The sequence below is a fragment of the Poecile atricapillus genome, chromosome Z, assembly GCF_030490865.1.
Source record: "Poecile atricapillus isolate bPoeAtr1 chromosome Z, bPoeAtr1.hap1, whole genome shotgun sequence".
Lineage (NCBI taxonomy): Eukaryota > Metazoa > Chordata > Aves > Passeriformes > Paridae > Poecile > Poecile atricapillus.
The window spans coordinates 128,819,181-128,840,139 of NC_081289.1; the positions used below are offsets into that span (position 1 = coordinate 128,819,181).

A 20,959-nucleotide genomic window follows, 5' to 3' on the forward strand; every position below is an offset into this window, starting at 1 on the left:
TCTCGGAGTGCCTGCTGGGCTTCTAGGCTCTCGTGTAAAGTATGGGGATCTCTCCGGGAGGGAAAGGAGGGGGAGAAGAAATGAGTGAAAAAGGTGTAACTATCACCTGAGGAGGCTGATTGACTTGTGCGGGGATACTCCAATGTGCGTCTGCGCTGTCTTGAGAGCTGCTGAGGACAAGAGCGGGTTTGTAGTGCAGCTCCAGCGCACCCCCTGGGCCCCCCAGATGTATCTGGCCGAGGTGGTCAGCAGGAGGCAGCTGTGCTATCAGACAGACTTGGAGAAGCAGTCTGGGGGAGAGCTGTCCAGCTAGAAAAGAGGGAATGGCTGAAAACACCCTGTTTACAAACTCAGCCTCGCATCTCATCAGCTGCTGGGATCACTGGCAGCTGTATAAAACTCTTCAGCACATGGAGCAGAGAAAAACTCCTTGTTAATAGGCTGTCATTAAGGAAGATAATATCTAATGTGGATTCTTTTTGCAATGAGAGTGGGGATGATAATGGAAAATGGGTTGCTTTCTTAATTGCTACTGGCTACCTGGCAACGAGTTGTACTGAGATGGTAAGATTGAAGGTCTGTATGAGAGAAGAGTTAGCTGATATAACGTGCCAGTTGTGGGTGGGCAGACGAAAATCCACGACTCGTGAACCAGATGCCCATGAGACAAAACAGCCACGTTTATTGTGCAGATCTCATTTATACACTCGATTCAAAACTCCCAGGCTTAGATAGCTGTTGGCTGGGATCTCTCTCTACCCAGATCTTTGGCCAGTGATGTGCTTCCTTCTCAGTTTGAGTGGTGCTGGCCAAGGGTCCCCTGTAACCTATCTGGGGACACGTTCAGCATGAACTAGGCTAGCTGAATTAGATTTGTCTTATGGTCAGATTTATCTCGTCCAGGCCAGCTGTACTGTGACAATATTGTGACAAGCTGAGAGTCTCAGGTGTAAGCCATCCAGTGATGTTTTGCTGCCTAAGAGTTTCTGCTTACTCTTTTCCTTCCTGGTACAAGCCACCATTGAAGAGTCATTTCTGACTCTGTTGGTTTTCTATGTCACCTTGATTTTTCCTGCTCTTAGAGGATGCATTTTAAAGGCTAGAAACAGAAGGAGGTTTTTGGTATGTAAAACCTTAATCTGGTTGTTTCCTCCTTTTTAGTGACTTCAGTGTTGGTGCCAGGATCTTTGATTTGTACAGTATCATAGTGATATGTTCAACTCTTTCTATAATCTCTAAATAGCTAAAATCCATGTTCACTTTTTTTAACAAGACTATAGAGACAGTTTTATATTGTTCTACATAACAGAGAGATGCTTGAGAAACTGTGAAATTTCAGTATTTGTGTCTGAGGACTTGTTAGAGTTTGTCTCTGCCTGGCAGTGAGGCCTGTGAGCATGGTGTTTTGATGGTGGGGAAGAAAACACACGGATTTCTGAGCTGAAATGAACAAAGCTGTACTCAACAAGGAAGCACAGGTGACTAATCCTGACCTTAAAGGCAAGAACAAACGTGTTTGGTTACAGAAAATCCATGCAACATCCTGATGTTGAAGCTACATCTCAAGTGTTTGCAATTTGTGCCTAATATTATTTCAGAGCTAAGTAAAACAAACAAACAAAACTTAATATGATACTGGCATACCTAATAATTACCCAGAAGCTCATTACATTATCTGTGCTTCCTTTTGTTATTCTCAACTAAAACCTTGCTCAAAAGCTGTTCTGAAAAACAAAATACATTGTTTAATGTTGTCTGGGCTCTTACATTCTAAGTTGTGATAGTTTTTCAGGATTTATGATTTTCTGACACAAATTGCTCTGTGAATGAACTTGAAAAAATGCAAACTAAAAAAACACCAAAAAACCAAACAATTTAATCTTTACTTAGTATCCCTTAATATATTAAAAAAGTACAAGATAATGTTAAAAATAATGACACAAGTAAGCTGCAGTGGTGGTGAGAAAATTCAGACATCAGAAGAGATAGAAGTTCTTTTCAGGTGGAGATCAGAGAACCTTCCTGGTTCCAGACAGACAAGTGGGTTTGCTCAGTGTCCCTCTCTCAGGAACCACCAGACCTCTAAACCTACGCTGCTATGTGGCTGGAGATGCCTTGGGTCCTCAAAAGCCAGTGATGTAGCTTTAGTGCATGAGTGATACAAAGTCAGGTAGTTAGTCAGGTAGTTAGTCAGGTAGTTAGTCAGTTAGTTAGTCAGTTAGTTAGTTAGTTAGTTAGTTAGTTAGTTCGTTAGTTAGTTTTCCCTTTCCAGGCTTTCTGTGCCAGCGTTGATTCAGCTGTATTTATCTGAACAGAAACGTTTGTTTTGCACTATTTCCCCCGCGCTCACTCTTGGCGCGTTTGCCCGTCACCCGGAGCCGTGCTCAGCCCAGCGCCCGCGGCTGTCTTTCGTAGGCGAGGGCACGGCAGAGCTGAAAGCAGCGCCAAGGGACGGGCTGACACTAACCCCTGGCGAATCTGAGTGCTTGGTGTCCTGCCGGCGGCGGGTGGGAGCGGACAGGGCGCTCCGGGCGGGAGCGCTCCGTGTCGCGGGAGCGCAGCCCCGGCACAGCAGCACGGCCGGCGGGGCGCCGGGGCAGCGCGCAGAGAAACGCGTCCTCAGAACGTGTGGAGAGAGCACGGCCTTCAGCAGAGATTTCTGAAACAGCTTGCGGCGCGGAATTTGTGAGAGGTGAGAGTCGGTGTTTGCCGTCTCCCGCTGCCGGGGCTCCGGCAGTGCTGAGCCGCAGCTGCGCAGGCTGCCCAGGCAGAGAGAGCTCCAGAACAGCATCCTCTCATTTCTTTTATTTATATCGAAATATTGGAGCAAGTCCAGAGAAGGGTAACCGAGCTGGTGATGGGTCTGGAGCACAAGTCCTGTGTGGAGAGCCTGAGAGTTGTTTAGGCTGAGAGTTGTTTATTCTGGAGGAAAGGAGGCTCAGAGGTGACCTTATCACTCTCCAGCCTGAAAGGGGGCTGTGATCAGGTGGAGGGCGGTCTCTTCTTCCAGGCAACCAGTGACAGGACAAGAGGAAATAGCCTCAAGCCATTAGGTTTAGGTTGGACATTATAAGGAATTTCTTCACAGAAAGAAATAGACGTTGGAATGGGTTGCCCAGGACAGTGGTGGAGGTGTTTAAAGAAAGACTGGGCATGGCACTCAGTGCCACATTTTTGAATTGCCACATATTGAAATGGTGGTGCTAGGTTATGGGCTGGACCCGATGATCTCTCTCAGAAGTCTTTTCCAACCTTATTGATTCTGTGATTTTTCTCACAGGAGCATGCTGCTGTCATGAAGGGAAGGCTGGGCCCACTGGCTCCCCTTCCCAGTGTGCAGACATCTTAGGGCAGCAGGTCATTCAGACAGCTGACCCTGAGTGTGGTGAAGGGAAAGAGGAAAAAACAGGTCTCATCCCTAGCCAAGCAATGCCTGTGGCAGACTAGCTGGCCTTTTTTTTGCTCAGTGATGTGGGATACACAGGAATGTTTAAGTTTTGTTGGACTGCAAGAGGGTACAGGGTCTGTACCAGCACCTTCACAGCTGGAAAAGTTATCAACAACTGGCAGAAGGGCAGGAATGCTCATACAGGTCTCTCTCATTCACTTCCTTCTGCCTGTCCTTTACTGTATGTGCAGCCCCGGCAGATCCAGCTATAACTGCAGAACTGGGGTCGGTCTGCAGGCCTGGATTTGGTGTGTGTACACTCATGGGAGGAGGAGATTGCCTTGCTGTTCCCTCTCCAATGCCTCAGGCCTCATGTACTGATGAAGGGGCACCCCCCAGGGCACACCCACACTCTACTCACCTTAGACTAGATCTACTGGGGAGCCATTCAGAGTGCTGATCAAACTTCCAGCACTGAGTCAGTCTGCAGGAGAGATGATTCTAGGTGAGGCTGTTTCTCTCCGTCAGCAACAGAGGGAGCTGATGAAACGTCGAATGGGTTTCAGAGTGCTGACTCCAGCTTCGAGCATTGCTAGGGGAAAGTGGGGAAGGGTTTGCATGCTGCATGTCCATGAAGGTCTTCCGGGAACTTGATGCAGTTGACTTACTGATTAATAATTGAAATATTTAGAAAACGAGTAAAAGATGCTTATAAGTGCTCTGGATATGTTCCTATGATTATGGCCAGAAAGTGCAATTCTATTTTCTACTAAGGAGAATACCAGAGCTTTTCGGTAATGCATGCTCAGGTCTAGGAAACTCTGGCTCTAAAACAGTCAAAAGTCTTTCCATCTTCAGTTTCTAGAACAGAAAGTTCTGCATGCTGCCTCTACAAACAGTGATGAAAGCCTCTGTGGTCCCGGGAAATTAGATGTTAATTTTCCAACAAGCAGGATTCTCTGTAACTAGTCAATAAACCTAGGGCTGGACATGAGCTGTAAAAGTAAACAGGCATACTTTAGAAACAGAATGATCAAACTAATCTTGTTTAGACAGCTCTTTTAGATGTCTCACTTAGACATTATTTTAGTTCTTAATGTCTTATAAGTGATATAAAATATATTTTATAAGATGAATAATGCTGTAAAAATCTCTTCCTCACTGACAAAAGGAAAGCAGGATGACAGCTCCAGATGTCAGTATTGCACTGTCCCACTTAGTGTGCAGATCTGCTTTCTGAGTACTGCTCTTACACAGTCAGTGCTATTCTAAAAAGTACTTGACTGATATTCCCATGCATGTTTTTAAAAGGATTTTTTTTCCATTAAAACTGTTTTTCCAGTAACACCTCAGATGCCTAAGAAATTGTCCATCATGAAAACTACTCCACCTAGCAGTCATACTGCAACAGGTGTGGAAGGAAGAAATAACAGGAGAGCTGAAACAGAAAAGTGAGAGGTGAGTTATGTCATATTCAAATGCACAGACAGGATATTTGCTATTCTGATTTTTTTTACCCTGTCTTTGGCCTGGAATCAGTTATGAGGATACTACCTTATCGACATGGATAACAGGAACATGAGAAGGTACATTTAGGAAGTGTCTGCTGGAGAAAAATCAGGAGTAATTTTTTTGTCATTTATTTGATTCAGCTTTTCTCCTCTTTCTCTGGGCTACTATCCTGTAAACTAAAATCGAAACTGAACTCATGAAGCCCCTGAGATGGGTTTGTTACCTCTGAGGGAATGCATATTCCCTCAGAGAATGTAAGAAATATGCATGAAGAGCATGAATGACTCAGTTTTTCACTTGCTTTAATAAGCACTGTGTGTGAAGAAATTCTTCAGGATGAAGTGGTTGATTTTTTCACACAGACAGAATGAGGTGCTATGAAAAAATTACCGAAGAGTTACCAAAAAGTACCTTTCTGAGAATATTGCTGTGAAATAGGTGGTCAGATTTTGGTCAAGGTTGAAAGAACACAAGGAAACTGCTTAACATATGAACAAAAAAGGCTTCAGAACACTTCCTGTTTAAGTGTTATTTTCTATTGCTGTACATTTTATCAGTTTATGCTTCATAGTGAACACTGGCACACCATTATTTTTTTCTTTTTTAGGCATTATTCATGTCTTTTGGACCATTAATCGATGCTTCAACTACCCACTTTCATTAGAGGTTTCTCTTCACTAGAAAATTGACTTCTTATGTGAAGCATTGGTACTTATGTTAGAAAATCTGTTACCATAATATGGCACTCAGAACCTCTTCTCTACTTTACTGCTGTCTCCTTGTGACTGTTCCTATATTCAGTTATAACTTTTTAGCCAGCGATTACCGTTTCTCCTGCTCTCTCTTTCCCAGGACTGCACCAGTTCCAAAGGTGATATGAACATGTTAATAGCTGTTTTCACATAATTTCTCTTTTGACCGTAACTATTGAGTAAGCCTTCTTCAGAAATGCATACCTAATGTCCTTTTAATAGCATCTTATAATCCTTAACTTAAATTATTGAGAACTTTCTGTGAGGGTATTAAGGTGGAGTTCTGACAAAAGGAGGTGATATCAGCATTGATGATGATGATGAACTAGGCTTGTTGTCTGATGCTTTGTAATAAAGGTACTCATCAATGGCTGTTGGAAAGAGACCACGCTTTTATACCATTCTGGGAAACCTGATTATTCTTGGGACAATCAATTTTCTTAATAAATAAACTAGTCTTAAAAATCTTACTTTCAACAGGAAAGAATGTTTTCTTTCTTCTCCCTACCCTCCATCAACTGATAGTAGAGTAAATTTTAGAACTCTTAAAATAAACAGCTCAATTGTTTCAATAGTCATAGGTCAATCTAGACAACAGAGAAATTGAATGTAACTGCCCTTTTTTGGTGAGATAATAAGCAATTTCTATTAAGAAATGTACAGAAAACATTTTTTTCTTATAATGAAGCATCTTTTACAAGATGAGTATGTGTTCTCTTCAAATGGAGTCATAGAATGATTTGGGCTGGATGGGACACTTAAATATCATCTAGTCCAAATCCCCTTCAATTACCAGGGACATTTTCAACTAGGTTAAGTTTCTCAGAGCCCTGTCCAACCTGGCATTGGATGTTTTCAGGGATGGGGCATCCACCACCTCTTCAGGCAACATACTGCACTGCTTCACCACCCCCATTGTAAAAAATCCCTTCCTTATATCTAGTATCAAACTCCCTTCCTTTAATTTAAAACCATTACTTCTTGGCCCATCATAACAAGCCCTGCTGAAATGTCTGTGCTGCTTTCTTATCAGCCCCCTGTAAGTATTGAAAGGCTACAATAAGGACTTCCCAGATTCTTCTCTCCTTCAGGCTGAGCAACCACATCTCTCTCACCCTGCCCTCAGAGAGGAGTGCTCCAGCTTTCTGATCACTTTCGTGGATCTGCTCTGGACCCACTCCAACAGGTCTTTCTTGAAGGCCCCAGAGCTGGACACAGCATTCCATGTGGGATCTCACCAGAGAGGAACAGAGAGGCAGAATCACCTCCCTTAATTTGCTGGCCACAAGTTTTTTGTGCAGCCCAGGATACAATTGGTTTTCTGGACTGTTAGTGCCCATTTCCAGCTCATGTCCAGCTCCTCACTCATTGGTGCCCCCAAATCCTTCTGGGCAGGGCTGCTCTCAATTTTTCATCCCCCAGCCTGTGTTGATACTGGAGGTTGCCCTGAGCCAGGTGCAGCACCTTGAACTTGGCCTTAGTGAACTTCATGAGGTTCATGTGGATTCTATGTAAACCTAGATTTATACTGTAAATTACAAGTTGAAGTTGAGTTAGAGCAAATGCATTCAGAGTTCTAGATCCAGGACTACAATAATTTCCTAAATTGTGATATGGGTATCTTTGCAATACATTGTGGTGTGACCAAAACCCAAGTTCTTCCTAAAACCATTTGAAAGTCAGTCCTGGCTAAACCTACACAAAAATCTACTTGTCTTCTTAGACATAGTAGTAAATGTCTATTTACTTTGTGCAGTCTGTCAGTATAAAGGAATGGGATCTGTTGAGAATAGAATCTTCTCACATACCAGTGGATGTGTGTGGTCTGTCTCTGGTCCAAAATATTACTTCTTTGTATACACAATCATTTTTCATAGAAATGTCTGCACAAATTTTAGAGGAACATATATCCAAGCAATGTGATTAGCTTTCTGCCAAGCTGTCTGTATAAATCACTCAGAAAATGCCTCTCAAAGCTGAAGGCCTGCTGTAGAACTGCTGGAACAACAGGGTTTTGAGGAAGAGTAACACAGACTGTGTGGTAGGGCAGACTTCACAGGCACTGGAGAGAAAGAATTCACTAATCTTGAGTGGCTGATTAAAACATCCACTGCAGTTCCACATGGGCTCTCTTTGGCCTGCATCTGATGCACTGGTAGCTCTAAAAAATTAATTTCCTTTCAGCTCTTCTGTTTCAGAGTGCTACAAACAGTATAGGGTTGTGCTGTGGGATGGGTAGGGAATATATGTTATGTGGACAGTGGGTACATGAGGGTGCAGGGCATGCAGAGGTAGTGGTTTTGTTGCTCTTGCCTGTAGGGAAGGGTCAAACTGTCCCTAGCACTGCTGCTGGTTTAGTCTGTGGGGTAGTTGATTAATTTACTACATAAAATATCCTATGACTGAATGAGCATTAGGGAATGTGAACGATCAAGTGATTTGAAAACAGGGGGAATCTGAAGAGATAACCTGTGAAATTATACAGGCATTTCCATAGTTATCTGAGTGTGAGGAAGTTCATTAAATATCAGACTAATATTTTGGTGTCTTCTTACTTGAACAGATGATTTGTTTTGGTGCTCTAGCTATTTCTCTTTATGAATCTGGATTTCACTTCCTGTAGAAGAAGTTTGGGTTTATGTGAAAGATTTGCACTTTCATTGCATTCCTCAGTGCAAATAAGCCTCACTTCAGAGCAGTTAATAGCAACATTATAGGGATAAATCTCAATGTTTCTTCCCTTGTTGAGAAATGAATATAGACTTCAAGAAGACCAGGTTTGATGCCACCCACCTACTTGTTAATTGAGTAGTTTGATGGGTCAGTACTGACCACTTATCACTTCCTGAGTCTCATTTTGAGAGTTGACACAGGCATGTGAGAGCCAAAAACCATATCAAAAGCCAGTGATATTCACTAGTAGTCAGGCAAAAAACTGACACGGCACAATGAAATTTGATTTCCACTGAGAAGAAAGCCTGTTATGCATATTCATGTGTCCATGAAATAGGTGAATAGAGCTAGAAGGATAACCAGTATGACTTGGGGTGGATGAATTACTCACAAGAGAAGAGAATCCTAAAATGAGTTAGAAATCTTGCTGTCTCATTCCACCGTAGCAGCTACCAATGTTAAAGAAGAAAATTATATGCAGAGTTTCAGAAGTGTTGCCATTCATTGAATATTACAATTAAGTGCCTTATGTTTCTTGAATTATCTTAGTTGGTGGGATCTAGAGTGGCTTTGTAAAATTTTCAAAAGTAATGAAAAATCTAGATATTAGAAATACAGGTTTTTCTATACTGCAAAGCCTCATTTTAGTAATATTAGGCCTTTCTAGGGTGCGAGTGCAGTGTTACCGATCCCACTGTGCAGATCTGAGGTCAGTCCTGCAAACCTTCTTAGTCATTTAGCTCCACAAAATTTTTAGACACTGAAGAAAATAATTGTAATCTATTTCCTCATCTTCAGAGAGAAGGAATACTACTGCTGAGAGGGGAAACATTTGCTGTCTGCCAAATTGAATTTTGGAAAAGGGGAGAAGGTTAAGGAAAGAGCATGGAAGGGATGCATGATGTAAGTTTTCCACAAGTGTCATTGAAATTTTATATAGGATGTGTATGTGTATGTTTACAGAGTACAAATACTTCACCAGTGTTGAATTCTTTTTTGAACAGGAGAGGTTAGTTGTAGAGACAAATATTGTCTCTGCCCCTGAAATTTTTATGACTCCTTGTGACTACTGATCTGGGGAATAATTTCAAGAAGGAAATTAAAACACAGAGAAAATTGAAAAAATGTGGGTCTTCAGCATTTTGCTCTTCACACTATAGCAATATACTGTGCTTATACATAAAAATCTAGCATTAAATGATTTAAAATGTACATGGCTTTTTTTTTTTTTAAATAGTGCTGAGGAGTCTTTGCAGCCTAATGTAGACAACGACCACAAGAGATGACTCATCCCTCTCACACTTGTATTGGTTTTTGTTTCTCGTTACTGTGCTATCATGAGCTTAGTGTGGTGTGATCAAAGAGCCAGTGTTTTAAAAACCTTTTCCTGTGGTTAGGGATTGGTGGGGTAGACATTTGGGGAAAATAAACACCAGCGAGTAAAAGAGTTAATTACTGTATAAGGGGGCTCTGGAGTGGGAGAGCATATGTGACAAATTCTGCTGCTAGCAACTTCTGACCAAAAAAAAAGCAAAAAAAGAAAAAACACCCTGTTTTATACCAAACAGGAGTTCAATTTAAACAAAATATAGCGGAATCTGTTCTCAGTTCTAGCTGACTGAATGCGTGGAAGTTTGAAAAAGCTGATGAAATGGGGCTTTTACCTAGTCCAGTGTGTCTAGTGTTTTAAGCCTACCCAGGATAAATTAGGCACTTCAAGCATCCTCTGGACTGTGTAGAGGCAAATTTAATGAGAATGTGAAAGACTTAGGCCTTAGAAGAAGGCTTAAGTTTTGCATTAGGCCTGGCGTTTTGCAATACTGATTTGTGTGTGATGAATCTTCAAATACAGGATGTCAAGAGAAGACCCAAAATGAGCTTAGAAGTGTTGCCACCATGAAGCTGTCCACAGCTTTGGAGCAGGAATTGAGGCTTCATATTACTGGCTGCTGTGATGATTACTGTAAGTTAATTCTTCCAGTGTGTTGCTTTTTGTGCAGATTATGAATTCTTCTGTATGTGTAAAGAAAGATGGTGATGTGTCCCCTTCACATGAAATGGAATCACTGCAGGACATAACTCTCATACAGCTTCCTTCAGCTATAGATCTCAACACAACTTTCAAATCAAACAGATCTACCTCCACTTAAAATTAAGTTAAATGTTTCCACAATCAGCTTTGTCTATCTAGTAGCCAGTAACCACAGAAGCAGTTTAACTGAGTGGACTTTATCTTATTTTGGAAGACAGCAGAGACATTGTTTGTGGTTTGGGTGATGCCTTCTAAATTCTCATTTATGTCTTTGTTGGTGAACAGATAAGAATTAAACACTCACAAGTTACACACAAACACACATAAATCTCACGTCTGAAGATTCTGAGCACTTCCTAAGATCTAACAAGCTGTTTATGTGTATGTGCTTATAATTGCTCCTGAGAAGATTTTTTCAACATACCTTTGAGAATTTTTGTGTATCTCCGTGAACAAAGATTTGTTGCTATGATATACACTGATAATGCACAAGGCATGTCCCAAGACTGACAACATTAACAGCAGTGGTTTATGGAAACAATTTCTGCTGCAACAGTCAGGTCTGTAATTAAACAGGCTGATGAATTCAACTGTTCTCCAGAGAGATTTTAGTTACCAAAATATGATACCAGACCTTGGATTATGGTAGCACACTCTGTGCTTCAGGGGTCATGCAAAATGAGAATGTCCTGGTTTGGTATTAAATGTTGTACACCATCTGCTGCTGACCTACATGACATAACAGGGTGTTCTGAAGCTAATTATTACAGTGATTTGTTTTGCAAGTGCAATGTGCCCAGCATCAGGGACAATGGGAGCAGTACTCCCATCATACATTTACTGAGCAAGCCCTGAAGATGAGGAGCAAAGCTTCCTTAATAAATTTTTCCTATTTATCCTACCATCTGCAGGGTAAACATTATCATTAACTCAAAGATGGTGGACAAACTGTACCATATAGACCCTATGTCTTTCTCAGTCACAAGAATCTTCTTGGAACAAGGGTGTTTTTGAATCTGTATCTGTTGGAGAAGGAGTCTCATTTCTGGTAGAAGAAATTAGGGTGAGTGAAGCGGCAATGTAAAATCCAGGGTGACAGATTAAAAAATTCTAGTGGGTAAACTGTAACTCAGATGCTGCTGTGCAAACATTCACATTCGAGGAGACTAGACTTACAAAGACCTTGGCTTGTCAGAGATACTCTTCTTCATGTAAGTAGAATGGTTGCCAGTAAAGGTTTCATAGAAGAATTCTCTGGATGTTTTTCCATAGTCTCTCTCTCCCAAACCATATTGCCTCTTACCCCATCTTATTATCTACTGTTTTTTTGCAGTAATTTTTAGTAGCTTTGTTAGAGCTAAACATGCTGGGCTGGAGCCTTGAGAATATCATTGCTATCACTGTAGGACCTGCTGCACACATCTGGAATGGATGAACTCTTCAAGCCGTTGAAAACATTGATTTGAATTCCAGTTCCAAATGTTGCATGTCCAGCTTGGATAAAAAAGGAATATGCCTTGCAATTTGCACCAGTGATAGAGAAGTGCAAGTACTAGATAACTTAATTTTTTCTGTCTTTCTCCATTTTTAGCTAAAGCGGCTAAACTATTTGATACTGATTTTTTTTTTTTCTTAGGGAAACAAATGGAAAAGATTGACTAAATCTAAGAACTCTGCTCAAAACATACGTAGCACTTCCCAGTATCATATTCCACCTTACCGAATATCCAGACCTAGTGACATCCAGAACTAGCTACGTGTAATGGAGCTTCTGAAACAAAAAAGCTGATGATGGAATTAATGAATCAGTTTTCCGGTGACAATCAGATTATTTTTGCAGCTGTAAGAGGAAATATCACTAAATTATTTTATTCAGCATGGGCTATGTTTTTATTTTATGTCTTTTGCTAAGATCACTCTAGCAGTGAATGTCTTTAGAGTTCAATTCAAAATTCTTCTTATAGGTTCATGTTTGAGAATTTGATTTCATTCTGATTATACACATATATCTGAGCCTGCTGTTATGGGACACCACTACTAACAAGAGTATTTTGTATGAGTTTAGCTGAGGTGCTAGATAATAACCATCCCTACCTGCTGCAGTCATGAGTCAGCAATCTGAAAGTACTGAAGTACTGTGTTTCCATGTATGAACTCATAGAAACTGACATGTAAATAAATAGCTTTAAGTTCACAGGTATGTACCCCTTCAGTCTGACTTCTGCACCACTGATACATGTGTTGAAATTTGGAAGTACTCATTGTCTTACTTGTGAAATCAATGAGCTTGAAGTTTTCCTTATGTCAATTCAGAACTGAGGAGTGGCCAAATTGCAAACAAATGAAGGGAACAAATTTTTCTTTCTTCTTGATGTAAAATTTTAATTTCTTGTTTGTTTTGGATTGTCAGTTGTGGAACATTGAAACCAAAAAGAGGCTGAGAAATATGTTTGGCCACCTGTTTGTAAATGGAGCTGGAATCATTGTATTCTGAGCAGGTGAGTAGTAAAGTCTGTTCCCAGAAAGGGTCTTGCTGCTTTTACTCAGGCAAAAGTGCCATTCATTTTAGCTGATTTTCTTGGCTTTGTTCAAATGTGATTTACCTCTTCCCCCACCTCTTGTCCATCTCAGAAATCATTTGTAGATTTGTTGTATGTCAGGAAAGCAGCCAGAGAGGATTTAACCTCTTTCTGCAGTCTCTGTTTCTTATTCTCCTTCCAAAAAACTGTCACCACTTGCAGAATTTCACTATGATTTGGAGATTGTGACTCTGGTTTTGTGCAAAGCCTGAGCTTGAAATTCTTTTGTCTGCAGTGGGTCTGAACTTCAAAAATCATGGCCTGCCCTGTGCTGGGGAGACAGTGTATAACTTAGATGGCCCCTCCACTGATATCAAGACTCATCTGTCTTTTCAAATGCGCAGCAAAGCACAGCTGTTAACAGTTGCACACCTGCCTAGCTGTGCATGTGCAATGAAAGGCCAGCTCATTGCTATTTACAACCCAAGAAGGGATGTAGTGGTTGACTTTTGCATTGTCAAGGGTGTATTTTATACTAGCAGGAGAATAGGTGAATATTTTGTATTTAGGTATTGTTTCAGTATGGAGGCTCAGATGACAAAGATCAAATGCACTCCTGTGGTTTTTTTTCATCTTACTTTCTGTTTCAGGTCTTTGACATGAAGGGGCTGAGGGGAGACTTGTGTGTGATGAATGTTTCTGTGACTTTAAAATCGTATGTTAGTGTTCTGTTTTACTTAAATGGAAAGATAATAACAAGGGTAGACTGATTATTGTTAACCCAAAATGAAACTAGTATCTCTTGATAAGAGCAGCAGTGGCAGATTTATTTTTGGATTCACAAGATGCTCTGGTTTTGATTGTATGGGGTCTGCACGGTAGAGGTACAAGGAAGTACAGGCAAACCAGCTGAACAAACAGTTAATAAAATGCAGTTGCAATTATACTGTGTGGGTTAGGTTACAAGGATGCAGGTGTAATATCCTGCCAGTGCCAAGTGGCATAACCTCACTACAGTAAGAAATAGTTTTGGTTCACATTTCCTCTTGGTCAAAGCAGTGGAAATAACAGGAACTGTAGAGCAGAAATTGATGATAAAATTCAGTGTGAACCTGCGAACTACAGTTATGATTGATACATTAAGTTGAGGTAACATTTATTTCTTTTTCTACATTTGAAACTAACCAGATAATTCTAATATTAGGGCAGAGTTTAAATAACTGCACAAGGAGAAAAAAAAGGCATAGGGTTAATATTATTGAGTCAATGAGTTATTCTAGAGTTAAAATTAGAGCAGTGCTATTACACTAAACTTCACTATGGAAGCTTCCAAAGTATCAATTGGCTTTGGGATGGCATTGTAATTGTTGTGGTTAAAAATAGTCCAACAGCACATCATCATGAATCTGTAAATAAATTTCGTTACCATCAAGTCCACTCTACATGCACAACACAATTGCTTGTATAATAATGTTTCTTGCAATAAGTCAGGTTTGTGTATGCATTTTTAGTGCTTCCAAATAATTCAATATGTATTTGAAAAATCTTTGAAAGCCATCATGGGAAGGTCTCCAGTTATGAACCCTTATTAAAATAATTAAAACCTTTAAATAAAACTGTTGCAGTAATGACTCATACCTGTTTCTCAGGTATCCAGAAGGATTGTACTGAGCTTGCTGATTTTATTTCAGTGTCATACTAGTTGTAGGTGTAAAATTTCCAGCAGGAAGCTCTTCTGATTTGTCATAGGATTAATGTAAACAATATCCATAAAAAATGGTAAAATACATTGCAAGGTATTTTCAGTATTTTCAGTTCAACTCCCCTATTAATGTGTAAAAGCCATATCTAGGAGCTAAACTTGAACAGTAGCTGTGCTTCAGGCAGGGTATTCCTTCCTGCCTTTGGTAGACTGATGGTACTGGTTGTAGAAGAGTGAATCCATTTCCCAATAAGCAGCTAGTACAACAGTGTCAGGCCGTGCAGATTTTCCTAAAGCCTTGGAGTGGGAGGAAGAAATGAGGCAAGCAAAAGGACAGAACCAAAGAATACATGGTAACTTGCTAGAAAGCCCTTTAGCAGTACAATGCAGTTTTACACCACCTCTCTGTTGGGTGTGGAGTCATACCTGGCTTTGGCAAAAAAATCACCTTGTGAGGGGATTTTTCATGAAGAACAGGAAATAGTTTATATCAAATGGCTCAGCAGTTGAGCAGAGTGTAGATTAGTGGCATACACTGTGCTCATGATAAAAAACAGTATTCTGCACAGCTTGAATGGAGCAGCTGCTTGGCTCCTTCTTATCAGTCACCTCCACAGTCAGGGTGTGCATTTCATAGTTGGTCTGTGTGTCTTCTTACTGAAATGCTGTTGTTCTGCTGACATGGCTCACTCTGATGTGGTTTGCTTCTGAAGAAACATTGGTGTGATGAAGCTGCTTTTACACTAAACCCATGCTGCCCTTTCTTGTCTGCAGTGGTTGACTATTAGGATCTATCCATCACTGCCATGTTCAGCACAGTGTTGGCATTCTTTGTCCAAACAAACCAAGCATTTGCTGCCTGAAATTGTCACTAGCCAACCTGTTGCTGGCAATTTGGTCTAGGGGTGGTATATTGAATATCTGGTATAGCAAGCCTGGTGTGAAATTGCAGTCACAGACAGTGCAAACCATACTTCCTGTCATAGCAGTTAAAGTATATGAAGAAGTCATATTGCTAAGGCAATTTTTCAAATTATCTTATCGATGTCTATTAGTTACTTCTGTCTGTGATGCAATTAATTTTAAGACCTTCATAGATAAGTTTGCTAAGACTTTGATACTGGATTACTAGGCCTTTGTAAATATACTTCGAAATAGAAATAACATCTATCATATTTTCTTCTATCTATGTACCTTCACAAAAAAGTTTGCTGGTGTAGTACTTAAAAGTTTGCAAACAAGTTAGTTGGATTTTTGGAGTCTTGAAAAACTACTTCCGCTGCAATTAGTTTGATATATGACGTTCCTTTTGCCCTCCTCCCTGTATTTTCTTGCTATTATTGATGACAAATAACACGAAGAAGGAAATTTTAAATGAAAAAAATTAAGATTTTTTTATCTTTATGTCTATATACCCAAGTCAGGTAACAGTAATAAGAGGCAGGAGAGTCCAGTATTTACAAGCTCTTTGTCCTCCTAAAAGTATCTGAGGCTTGACTGTAGTGCTGGGGTTAAAGGGTCAGGGACATTTATTGAAATGGGTGGAATTGAGTTCTGAGAAGATTTTCTTCAGGTGGATTCTGGGCCTTGGGCATATTCTGGAAATATCCCATGAGAAACTGGGCCTCTTGTAAGTCCTGTAGGCCACTTTGTTTAGACTACTGTGATGGCTGGTACTGAGGTGAGTCTGTGGCATTTGAAGTGCAAGCAGAGAAGCTGGAGTTTTATGAGGGTGTGTGGGACAGTGTGGGCTACGAAACAAGGGCAAGGGGAACAACATTTGAAGTTTTGGGATCCTACACTACACTGAGTGTTCATTCCCGGTGTAGCTCTTTTTAACAACTAGAATTTAAGCTAAAACTCCTCTGTTCTTCCAGCTAACCTCTGAATCTGTTCTGGCATCTGTTTTCTTTTTATTTTTTAGTCTATGACATGGTGTCCTTGGCAGACAAAAGTCCTTGCTACAGGAGGTGGAATGAAAGATGGGATTTTGCATGTCTGGCACATGAATTGTGAGAAAATCACCCAAAGTGCAATTGCAGATTCACAGGTGAAATGATGAAATGTCTGCATACTTAGGCTATGTTCTTTTTGTATAGCTGTGCTCATTTGGCAAACTCCCACTGACTTTGAGGGTGGTTCTGCAGTAAGAGGAGCAGCAGGATTTTCTCTGAATGTGCAGTTGTGCTACATCCAGCACTACAGTGTGTGATTGACTCAGAGCAGTTTGTTGTTTCTCATTCACCACTTCTGTCTCCATGCAGAAGTGATTGAAGAGGAGATAGTCTTGAAACCAGACACTTTTCATAATACTTTTTTGCTGACAATAATAGTTTTGGCCAAAACTCTAAATGTGGAGAGAATGCTGAAGGGGAAGAAAAATTCCCAGAGCACTGGGGAGAGGTGTAAGAGTCAGAGAGAAACCATCTGTCCTTGGACTTTGAATATTAGAAGGCAGACGAACAGGTTCTCAGCTGCTGTAATGCGGTGAAACTTGGTTAGCTGGAGCTTTTACAACTTAGCTGGATGGGTTTTGAGGGCTTTGGTGTTATACTAACAGGCTGTTACAATGTCTGGATAGGACAATTACACAACTTCACTTTGACGAGTTGAAAACAATTAAATGATCCCTCTAAATAAATAAATACTCTGCTGCGACTATTTCTCAGTAGCTTGTTTAAACATTGTAGATTAAATTTCAAATCTCTGAATGGTGTATGTTAAGCCCTTCTGAAAAACTGAAGCAGGATTTTAAATTGCATTAGATTTCTTGCTTACCCTGGTTACCCAGTCAACAGATGACAGGACAAGGCCTTCCTGAAAATCAGATGAAAATCTGGAAGTATCCCATGATTGTCAATTCATTAGAACTCTATGTTGAGTATTTCAGTTATTTATCTGCCAAATGAGTCTGGTTTGCAAGTGCATACCTTATGCAAAAAAAGAGTAAAGAGCAGTCACTTACACATTTGTGCTCATGTGCACAGTCCAGATTCATGGAATTGTAAAGGTTGACTTAATAAGTCTGTGGTATAAATTACTTCTGAGAAATTCCTTTTTTTTAATGATGGGATTCTTTCCTATAATTCCTAAGCCATGCCAGGTGCAGGATGTGTATTTCCATTTCTTTCTAAGGCTGATTAGGCCAGGATTAAATGTGCTAATGTCAGGTTGCTTCCAGGGTTTTCTAGCTGATGACCTGGACTGCACAAAACAAATGTGACCGCTTTTGCATCTTGTGATGTGAGGATACTGAACCAGCTTTCAAATGATGTCTGAGTCAAATTTCCATGTGTTATTTAGACATGTCTGTGTTTGAAGGATTTTATTGTGAATAAATGAGGTTCAGAGTGTTTCCCTTGCACCCTGCTGTCCACTGGGAAAGTGGAGTTTTCTAATAGCTCTGTGTTGTTCTGTGGTGCTGCAGGACTACGCCATATGCAGAGGTTGTTAATTGCTATTAAGCCTGCATGTCTCTGGTGCCATTCATGAACAAAAAAGACCAGATCATTGCTACACGGACATATTCCTGCTTATGAAGACTCCTAATAACTTACTATAAGCAACTGAATGGTGGAAAAAATTGTGGATGTGTCAAAATATAGTCAGAATAAATATTGGATGATTGTGACTTAGATGGTTCTAAGTCAACCTCAGACACTTTTAACCACATAAGGTTTACATCACAGAAATGATCTGACAAATTTTAACTGAATGTCATTGTTTAAGCCTTGTGCATGCTGAAGACCTCAGCTGGGAGTGAAGACCATCAGCACCAGCTGAGCACTTTAGTAATAAAGGTTGACTGTCACTTAGCATATTGAGAACAGAATGACAACTGAAAGATAGTAACCTTTTTATATCACTGAGTCTGTTTTTGAGATACTTCTGATAGAGCTATTAGAGTAATTTACTAGAAAAAAAGAAAAGAATAATTTTGGCTGTAATGCCCTCTCCTTAGAAAAGTTTTTGTAGATCAGTGAAAACATACAGGCAAGCAAAATCTGTAATTGTTTTGAAAGTTATCTGACCTGCACATGATCTTGAAACAATGAAATAAACTCAGAAAACTCCAGTCAAAACACATGTAAATGAATAATTTCAACTTCAGTCAATAATTTCAACTGATTTCTTCCTATTGTCCTCCACTGCTTTTTGACTTAATCAAATTTCAATCAGTGTTGTGGATAGTTTCAGATGCCTTCAAAGATTACAGCTCAAGATCCTCCTTCAAAGTCATTACAGACACAACATAAACAATTCACTGAGTTGTAAACTCTTGGTCATAAATATTGACAAAGATTCTGTATATTTCAGTAACTTGAGAAGGAGCAAAACCAGAAAATTAATATCTGATGAAATAATTTAGTGGTGCTGAAATTCAAGTCACAAAGTTTAGGAGGAGCACATGTAGCTCAGCACCAGGACAGCAGGTATTTGCATTTAGTCATAATGTTTCCAGAGAGCCACTGTATCAGCTTCTCAAATTACAGGCAGACTTTCCATTGTCAGGAGTCCTATGGGCCTTCATCAGGTACCACGGTTTCAGAGGGCTTTACAGTTCCTCACATGTTTATCCTCATAGTATCTTGAGCTAGAGAAGTGTCATTCTCTTGTGTTCATGGAAAACTCAGGTACGAGTGATGGGACAACACAGGTCACTCACATTAATTTAAGCTGGTCACACGTGGCTACTTACTCTCATTCTTCCTTTTAGGATGTGGTTTATCTGATCTTCTTAGAAACTATTACTCAGAGGATTTTTTTCCTTTTGGGGGTTTAGCTTATCAGTGTGATTGTCAGTAACTCACCCAGCCACAAAAGATGAAGTCCAGTAACTTCAAGGAGAAAGACTTCAAATTTCTCTTCCTGCCATGTGCCTATAAACCTCATTTTTCCTGGCATTGACATAGCTCTAGAAGATGGAGGAAGTCTATGCAGAGCAGTGAGGTAAATGCAGTTCTCAAGAGTCCCAGTTTAGTTCCAGACTCTTTCTACCTTCAGCTCAAATTCAGTGACTGCTTGTGTGTGAAACTTTTGCACAACCACATTAATGAGTTTTGTACATTCTTTGTGCTGCTAGACTGGGTAGCTTTCTGTGTGTACCTTCCAATATTTACTACAATTGCAGACAAACTCAAAACACAATTCCACTAAATGGCTTAGTGGAGTCACTGTTAAAAGATAATAACTGAGCAGCTGGAGACAGTATCTCATTATTGTTGGATCAGCTGCTGCAAACTGTCTGCAAGGCCTGTACAGCCAGAGGGGGAAGCTCAACAGTGAGAGACATTACCAAAAACAGATGAGACTGATGTTGTGAATGCATGGAGAACAACAGTTCAGGTTCAATGTGTTCCTTTGACAGAAATGTCTCTCAAAGAGGTGCAGACCATTAAAGCCTACTCCCTATTAAGAATCTATTTCCTTCAACTCCTTATTAATACGAAAACAGTCAATAGAGGAGCATAGCTTCCCACGTCCTATGCAGTGTATTTCTCTGCTGCAGTTAAATGGAACAAGACATAGTGTGGGTGGTGAAAATGGCTGGCATAATCAGTGTAGAATTCTGATGTATCTTTCCTTTTATTTTGTACATATTTTATTTTATAGGTCACAAAGGGAGAGTTTTGCATATAACCCTGAGCCCAGCTCAGAATAGTCTCATTTTTGTTGCAGTGGATGGGATGTCTTGTCTGTGAAAATAACATGGGTCTGGAGAGAGCATGCACAACAACAGGGCTTTTTAACAACAGTTATTTGAGCTCATTCTTGTGACTTTTTTTGTCTTGAAAGCCAGTGATTAATGTATTCAGCCCATTCAATAATTCAAAATATGTGTCTTCCTTCCAATAGAAACATGACAAAAAATAGTAAAATTTATTTAAGAGAGCAAAATTTTCTTGGTCTGTTATGTGAAATGTTAGTAGCTTGTTTTACCCTAAAGGAAAAATATTCTAACTCTGTAGAATAATGTCATGTATATTTTAATTAAATTAGCAAACATGGAAGGAATCTGACCTGTGTAAAGTACCAGCATAAAGTGTTAGGTCCTGCTTTTAGCTTTGATTTTTGCAATAAACTTTACATTATTTCAGCATCCCCATTGGTAACCATGTATTGATGTATATTGCTGTCCTAGTTTAGGGCAAATTAGGGAGGAAAACTCTAAATGGGGATTTCCCCAGGGAAATGCCCCTCCCCACCAACTGGTCCGGGAAAGGGAAAAAGAAATTCCTTGGAGAGAAGTGGAAAAAGCTGTTTATTTAACAGAAATTGAGTAATATTAAATAATAAAACCTCTCACTGTTCAATGGGATGGCAAGTCTAGGAAGAAAAGTCCTTTTCATGTGGTGTAGCTCGGCTCGCTCAGGTTCTTAT

The 20,959-nt window shown here is 40.1% G+C and overlaps 1 protein-coding gene across 1 annotated transcript; it reads left to right on the top strand.

The window, feature by feature from the left end:
* Positions 1-41: 41 nt before the first annotated feature.
* On the top strand, positions 42-17,487 carry CDC20B (cell division cycle 20B). Its single transcript, XM_058825917.1, is given in 9 exon segments — positions 42-93; positions 166-186; positions 10,178-10,288; positions 11,713-11,906; positions 12,768-12,828; positions 12,831-12,855; positions 15,353-15,572; positions 16,503-16,628; positions 17,344-17,487. Coding segments are annotated over 9 exon segments (954 nt in total).
* Positions 17,488-20,959: the final 3,472 nt, after the last annotated feature.